This window comes from Monopterus albus, unplaced genomic scaffold (assembly GCF_001952655.1).
Source record: "Monopterus albus unplaced genomic scaffold, M_albus_1.0 scaffold123.1, whole genome shotgun sequence".
In the NCBI taxonomy this organism is placed as follows: Eukaryota; Metazoa; Chordata; class Actinopteri; order Synbranchiformes; family Synbranchidae; genus Monopterus; species Monopterus albus.
Genome location: NW_018128003.1, coordinates 139262 through 147816, shown reverse-complemented (window position 1 = coordinate 147816; position 8555 = coordinate 139262). Strand labels below are relative to the sequence as shown.

General features: G+C 38.9%; 1 protein-coding gene across 1 annotated transcript in view; it reads right to left on the bottom strand.

The window, feature by feature from the left end:
• Positions 1-7784: 7784 nt before the first annotated feature.
• mpped2a (metallophosphoesterase domain containing 2a) overlaps positions 7785-8555 on the bottom strand; it is a 67241-nt gene continuing 66470 nt past the window's right edge. Inside the window, 2 exon segments of the mRNA XM_020612336.1 lie at positions 7785-7963; positions 7965-7983. Of these exon segments, the coding sequence (XP_020467992.1) occupies positions 7867-7963; positions 7965-7983 (116 nt within the window). The 3' untranslated portion in view covers positions 7785-7866.

Genomic DNA, 8555 nt, shown 5'->3' with positions numbered 1-8555 from the left:
CACTGCTGACACCGTAGTTATCAGACTCAATTAAGCTACCACAGCGGAGATAGAAACAGATCTTATGTCGTGTGAAGGTGGATTGGCTGAGGTGGTATCTCGTGTCGAGTGACTGCTTTAACTCGCAGAGAAAATACAACGGGTACTGTGTGTCATGTGTAACAGCTGTACTGCGTCAAAGTGAGCCTGACTGTGTATGTATGTGTGTGTGTGTGTATGTGCCAGAGGCTTGCATCACTGGGGTAAAGGCAGAAACGCTGGCGCCAGCTAACCATATCACAGGACAGAAGGAGAAATTCCACAGAATTAAAGAAAAAAGGCCACCTCAGATACTATTACGCTTTTTAGATCTCACCAGTTTCTGATTTGTTCCTTTGTGAAGAGATGCATGATTCCAAAAAGTTGCGTTCAGTGTGTGTGTATGTGAGATTAAACTGTTGCTGTAGTATGCCAGATCTTTTTAAGGGAAAATTTGTTGATATCTTCAAGATAAGTGTTTAAAAGGTACATTGGGTTTGCATTTGTTTTTTCTGAACATGGCTCTGATATTCTGAAATATTTTAGATAACTCATCATTTTTGATATGAAAATAAGTAGTACCTACACCTGTCAAATAAATGCAGTCAGACAAAACTGTAAAAAATAAAGAGCATAAGATGGAAACACTCCAATGAAAAACCTCAGAATTATACTTAATACAGTATCTGAGTAAATGTGGCATATATGTATAAAGAAGAGGAGACAGTGAAAATGAGAAAGAGGAATACAAGGGATTTTTTTAGTCCAGAACATTTGGCACAAAATTGTAGCTGTAGACAGAAAGAAACCTGCTCTTTAGTTCTGAGGGACTGACAAAAAAACTCTGAAGTTTACAGTTGATGTTCAACATGACTGAAATATTTTATACTCGAGATGCATACAGGTACGTGATAACACATTATTTAAATCCAGAACAGAGTCTGACACCAAATAAAATGATCCTTTAAGTGCAAGGCATGTCATTAGTTGTTGTACAAATTTCTCATAAGTCTAGTGCCTAGCTCAAACGTTTTTTAAATATAGAAATGTACCCTTTGCAGCACCAGGAATTTTTGCATAAATTTGTCTTCTTTTTGTATTTTTTCCTAAGATTTCCATAATTCTATCCCAGAGAATATGATGAACAAAACTATAACCAGAAGTCAACCTCGGCCTTGCAGACTAAACGTACTGCAGGCTCCATAGTTTTTTCATGGTGAGATGTTGGTGTGCTTGCAGACCTCATCTGCTGGGCCGGTTCATGATGTAGGCTGGGAAACACTTTTTCAATTTAAGTTTTTGCCAAACCTTCTGCCTCTTGACCAGTGCTGTGGTTGGTATCCTCGTTGCTGGCTGCACCTTCCCTGCCAGCACAACCATAATGCTCCCCCATGTGGCAAACAGTAACTCCTGCTGAGGGACCCCTTCACTTCTATTAATACACACAGTGTAATAAAGGGCTCAATTGAATTAATCAGCTTGAAGACATTAATCAGACATTAATGAAGTATTGACCTCTGCGCTCCAGTGCTGTTCACTGTGTCTGCCTGCCTGTTTACGTCTAGAGTCATATCGACCTGCTGCTGTGTTTCTTGGAGGGTTTTTTGTTCACTGCTGAGGATCTCCTGCTTTTCAGCAAACTGAAATGAAAGCTGGAGGTGCTGTAGAGATTTCTGTCTGACAAAACAACAGCAACAGCTGTCTGGAACCAAACACATGCACTCAGAAGAAAGAATAAAATAAGAAGTAAAAGACATTTCTAATGCAAATATATCAACAATTATTGGATTCATTGTAAAATATGTATGTTGTTTAAGAACTAAACTTTTATGTAAACTATTGAAAAAAATAGTTGTGTTGGCATGCAATGATCTGCGTTATCAAAACTAATTAACGCAGTGGTTCCCAGTGTTTTATAATTTGCTGTTTTACCATCGGAGGAAAAGCTAAACTTATGTCTATGGTTGGCAGAGATTTTGATTGTCCACTGGGAAATATTCTTCATTAGTGAATAATGGGACAATGGTGCCTATTAACTGTAATTGCAGATTTTTTTTTAACTCCACACAAATAATCAATGATGTGCTTACAAAATGGTGGCAAGATATGAGAGAGTGATAGACAGAAGAGCGAAAATCAGGAAGGAGGTAAATTATATATGCCATTAGACAAAAGCAGCTTTTATCACTCTGGTAAAGAAACAGTGGAGGCACTAATCAGCTCCCGTCATTCAGCTGATCCACGTGTGATAACTGAGCATTGTTACTGGGGCTGGAAGGTCTTCCATTTCAATCAGTGCTCAAAGACTCCTTTAAATCTCAGAATGTAAAGAGAAATGACAGCATCAATTTGATCTGTGGAGAAAATAATTACCTTGACAAATAATTAAGAAAGCTCTATCATTAGCCAATAACTTTCAACAAAATCAAATGTAATCAATTTGGAACTGAACAAATGAAAACAGAACCAAATGCTGTCCGATTTACATATGGCTGTACATAATATATAACATAACATTCAAGTGTGTAAATTTATTAAAGGTCTTTGGAGTTTATATACCTCCATTTCCAAGTATCTTCCTCAACTGAATGCCAAATAATGTAAACTACTGTAATAATAAAATATTTAGTCTAAAAAGATGTAAGACCACATGAGGAAGATGAGGGAGTGGAACCTACATGACTCAGACACTTGAAATTCAGAGAATAATTTCATAGTAAGTCCACTTCTGCCAAGTGGAGTCCAGATTACAATAATACCACTGGCTGGCAATTAAGTCCATATAAGCACTGCATGCAGAGTGCTGGCACCAGAGTAAGACATACACAAACATGTGGATAGTGTGCTCAAATTCTGTCAGCCTTTGCCACATCTCACCCATATCCATCAGCAGCAGATGAAGGCTAACCTGACAAACACCCAATATCACCAGCAGCTGTTGTATAATTAACACAACCAGCAATTTGGCAGAGCTATGAACATCCTGACAATGGGACACGAAAGGATGAAAGGTAGAGAAACTACCAGAATAGAGGACAGGTCATAGAAAAAGAAAAAGACAGAGAGGAAGAATCACTGATAAACCACAAAAATAACAGATTTGTCAGATGCTTGGTTGCTAATAAAACCAAATTAGATCATTAAAAAAAATGAGAAAAGAAAAGGTTTGCGCTGATGAGCATTCCTCTGTTGATTTTCTGCACACACACATTTAGGTGACCAAATGTTCTTCTAACTTCTAAGCATAGTGAATGGGCCTGAAAGCATCCTGGTTAAATTATCAGTACAAAAGATGAACAAGTGTGTTAGAAAATATCTGGTTCTCTTGTTAAAAAAAGTCAAAAGTACAAGCCATGTTCATAAAAATTTAGGGAAGGACTAAGATACAAGAAAAATGTGTATGTGAGGCTAACATGGATGTAATTAACGAAACTGGGATTCACCTAGGGAAAAATACAATGAAAGCATAGTGGAAGAAACACATTTATACTATACAGATATGAGATAACCTTTCATCTGATCCTTCATGTGAAACATCCATCCACTGCCTGATTACAGATCAAGAGGCGGGTAGGTCCATAAAAGACTTCTGTGAAGGATGTTTTTGTGTGTCTTCACTCATGTCTCTTCCAGGCAGCCTCCTCGCTCCTCAGAGTAGGAATAAAAGCTTTGGGATGTCCTTTGAGATGGCAGATTGGAATGACTTCCGGGCCAAGCAAGGAATGATCGAATAAGGGAACTGGGATTTACCGCTGGTCTTTTTTCCACCCTGGCCTGTTTGGTAACAACCTCTTATTTCCCCTTGATCATGACCAAGCTTCCTGTTTGTTTTTCCCTGCAGACTACTTACCTGAGTTTTGTTGCTCCTCTGCTCTGCTCACCCCAGCTACTCTCCTGAGAGTGATTTCTTATCTTTCTTGCCTGTTAATGTCTACAAAGTGTATTCCTACAGCCTACCTGTATCTCCTCATTATTGTTCTGCCATTCCTCCCTCCTGAAAGAACTGCTGTTCTGTTAAAAGAATTACTTCCTGTGCTGCTCAAGTTGTGCCATGAAATCTCTGTTGTTGTTTTACCTACCTAGTTCACTGTGCCTCTGGTCTGCATCTGGGTCTTAAGTTCTAAAGTGTGACACTTTTGTAGTCATTTTGTATCTCTTTGTGGTCATTTGGTGCTTTGTAACTGAGCTCTGCAACTTTCAAACAAACAAACAGGGCTCAGAGGACTCTTGAATCTTGGGGCTAGGTGGCCTGTTTGGTAATCCAGCCATCATATCAATCTACAGTCAGTAAGACAGTAAGCTAAGTCCAAAATTGTCAAAGTAACGGAGCGTTAATGGGTCTCGTAACTGTAATATAATTCAAGAATTTATCGCTTACCTTAAGGTTACTCTTTATTAAGCAAAGAAATTGCATTACAGTAAGTTATTCTAATCATGTGTGCACTAAGGGTGTTGTAGGGCATCAGTATAGACTAATTCTACAGTGATTTTCTCAATCAATTAGTCATTTTGTCTTTAAAATATTAGAACGTGATACAAAAATCAACAATACTTCCTATAGTCCAAGGTTATGTCTTCAGATGTTTTGTTTGAACAAACAGTCCAAAACCTACAGATATTCAGTTTTTACTATCATGTACAAGGAAAAACAGCAGTCCTCATGTTTGTAAAGCTGGAGACAGCTGTTTGTCATCTCGCTTAAAAGTGATAAACGATTATTCAGTTTTCAGACTAATTATTCAACTGATTGTTGCAGCTCTGTGTTAACAGGATTTTAGGGCATATACAGTAGGGTATGTTAAGGCATATATTCAAGGAGCGAACACTACAGAAAGACAGTATGTGCTTCATAAGAGTGCTCGTATGCATTCTCACCCACACTAAGATACCGAACGAACACAGAAGAGCCAGAGCAGCCGTGTCTCCTCCTGCTCATCTGTGGCCTATGTTAATATGATTAGACTGGATTATGGTAATGTGCAGGGGGATCTGGTGGGTGTTGGGCGATGCTTTGCTGCTCTCGTTTCAGGGAATAGTTAATTGGTTGGGCTGCTTTGATGTTGTGGCGATGAGAGAAGGGGGTTGGTGGGAAAGGCTGGCAAAGGCACCTCGCAACTCAAATCCATTTTATTTTTGGCCTATGAAGGATCTGCATTGCCAAGTGGTGAAAAGGAATGAAACCTGATGAAACGAGAAATGATGCAAATCTGGAGCTGAACCATTGTGAATATCCACATAACGAGGATGGGAGAACCACAAGCCATATTCTCTGTCGAGTGCAGCGCGCAGAGTCAAGTGTTGATCTCTGCTCGTATAGCATTTTGTTTGTGATGTTTAAAGTTCTTAAAATCTAACACCTGTAATGTGTTTCAGTTAAAAACTGATGAGCATATTTACAGCAAATTAAAAATGTCCTCCCTCTCTGCTCTGTGAGACGTGGTGGCTTGTTGACAATGTAAGTTGATTTGGTGTCTGGAAAGTTTCTACTTTCAAGTTAAAGTCCAAAACACAGCAACAGATAATCACTTTATTTGGCCAAGTATGTTACACACACAAGGATTTTGTTCAGAACCGAGGCAGCCATTTGCGGCTCACACCAATGGCTCTAACCATCTGGGGCAACTTGAGGTTCAGTGTCTTGTCCAAAGATACTTTAACAGGCAGGCTGCAGGCACTGAGACTCGAACAGCCAACCGAACCACAGTTGCCATGATGTGGCTGTCTTTAAAGGATAGGATTCAAACCCACAGATGCAGAGCACAATGGATTAGCTGTCCATCATCTTAACCACTCAGCCACTTTGTCCCCTAATCATACAGTAGTTTCCAATTTAGAAATAGCAACATAAAAAGACCCAATACTGGACATGGCTCCAGAAACCTCCTAGGCGCCCCACGGCCTAAATTTGTTGCTGTGTACCTACTGACCCCCACTACACATGGCAGTGTAATTATTTTCCCATGAACCCAGAAACCAATAGGTATTCGAGAGCAGAAATGATTAGTTGGCAGAAAATTAATCCACTTCTGACCCAAAGGTCACTGGTTCAATCCCCGGACCCTCAGGATCAAATCTAGAGAGTGAGAGAGGTGACAAAGCAGCACTTGCCTCACCCTCATTAACATCACTGTGGTGCCCTTGAGCAAGGCCCTTAACCCCAACTACTCCAGTGGAGCTGCTCAGGAGCTACAGGTCAGTCTGAGGTTGTATTGGGCAAAATCCAGCATCACTCATTTGATCATGGATCTGTTTTGTGCTGTACAAAGAACAGGGAGTGTGATAAGTAAAAATCTTGCAATTTTATTTGCATATAAAGGCAGCTAAATATATATCACAATAAACTGAAAGAGAACTAACAATTGCATGAAGAGGGATACAATCAGAGAAAAAGCGAGAGAGGAACGGAGCACGAAAAGAGCATTTACAGCAGCCAAGTTGAGACAACTAGCGGCAACATTTTTTTGTGCTAGCAAGATTGCATTGACACAGTGCAAAATTAGAAAAAAAGCAATAAACACATACTATCAGATTTACACTTTAAAGGACAACTTAATGTTTAGGCAGGTGTGTTGTTGGGAACAACCAGCACCTGATGGATTGTGACAGAATTTCCTCTCTCATCCCAAATGAACATCTACCCTACTAGGAGAGTCGATACAAAAACATTAAAGAAAACAGAAGTGTCTGATGGGAGCATTCAAGAAAGGTGTCAGTCATACAGGTGCAAATACAAAGAAATGCACCAGATTTTCTTTTTTTGTCAAACACTACTTTTAGTACAGATGTTTTTACAACATGAATATATAATATATATATTTTATACATACATTTTCCAAATTAGATCAGAAATCCATAATGGGATGTTACAAAGTTAATTTCAGACTGTAGTTCGATAGCTTTCTGTCCCTGCGTTAGTCAGGTGGTATTTTACTGGGATGTGGGTAATAAATAAAGACTGGGGCTCTAGCTGAGAACATTAAAGCTAGTTTAAGGCAGCATCCCTGTCAGCCAATAAGAAAATAGGAAGTGACCAGAAAAAACAAAAACAAAGACCTAAACACAAAATATCAGATGATACGACATAAAACAATGGCATCCATTGTCTGTCCAACGCAAACCAAACTTAAGGAAATTGTACAAATTCACAAAGCATCATTTATCTTACAGATCTGACCAATTTTATCAAGAGCAGGATTGTTAAACCACAAAACCACAAAAAAAAGGAGAATACCGGCATCAGACTCACTCATTTTAACATCCCCTTTAATTTCGCACTGCATGCTGTCACTATTGAGACTTTCTTGCTTGGTTTTTATTTTTAAAAGACAAACTTTCCAAATTAAATGGAGCAGAAAAAAGGGATCCCAAAATGATTTAGTATTTTCTGATAATAAAGACTGTATTTGTCTGTAAAACTGAAAACTAGGCTACTATATTGAAAACCATCACTATTGCTCTCATTTCGACATTCTGCACTTAAGCAACACATTTTGTGGGTTATTTCCTGGATATCAGGAGGCTGACAGAAAGTTCAGTGTGACCTAGAAACGTGCAACTCGACATGATGAATTAAGGACAAAACAAAGTTTCTTCATGGATAGATTTGAGTGGGAACCCAGCACTGTTGGCACAAAAAAAAAAACACCGGTATTCTCCTTTAACCCTCTCAGACAAACTCCCACCCCAACCTATGTCTCCAAATCTCCTCATTATCAACAACAGCTTGGAGAGGACCAAAAGTTGGCAAAGAAACACTTAATGTTTTTTTTTTTTTTTTTAACTTGATGTATTTATAGAAAAAAAGTAGTTTATCCTGCCCTGGACCCTCCTCACCCCCAGCCTCTGGTCTCAGGAGCTGGAGGGGTTGGGCAGGTCGAACACGATAGGGGGGTTGGTGGGCTGGAAGCTGACAGTGCAAGTTGATGCGTTGATGAACGTCGTTTTTATCTGTCATGATCCCGTAGCCTGAGTACAGAGGACACAGGCATCAGCAACAAGCAGCACTCACTTCAACACCTCAACATCAAGATCCAACACTACGCAGCTATGAGGGAGGGTCTTTGGCCAGCTGTTGCCCAAGTAATTTATTTGTGTGTTCAATATAATTATTTTGTTTGCTTTAGTAATTTACTTCATTTACACAAAAACCTAGTGTTATTTTTATAACCTACACAGCTTGCACTTAATGCAGCTTAATTTTGATTTAGAGCTGAAATGTGTGTGTAATTTAGCTTTTCAAACATGGTTAATAAAAATTCGGCTTCAAGGTTCTAAAGGGCATCAGAGCTAAAGATGGATGTCCAATAATTTGATGTAATATATATTTTTAAAGTCATTTGAAGGTAGAAGTTTAGGGAACAAAAGAAGTTACGAAGTGCAGGAAAAAGTCATTTCTGAGAATTACCTGTTATTTCAGGGCATGAATTACTGATCCATAGAAACCATTTATCTAAACTGTTCTCCCTGTACAAAATGACATATTTCCAGTGAAACACCATCAGACTTTACATTATTCCTTGGTCAATGATTCGTTTTTA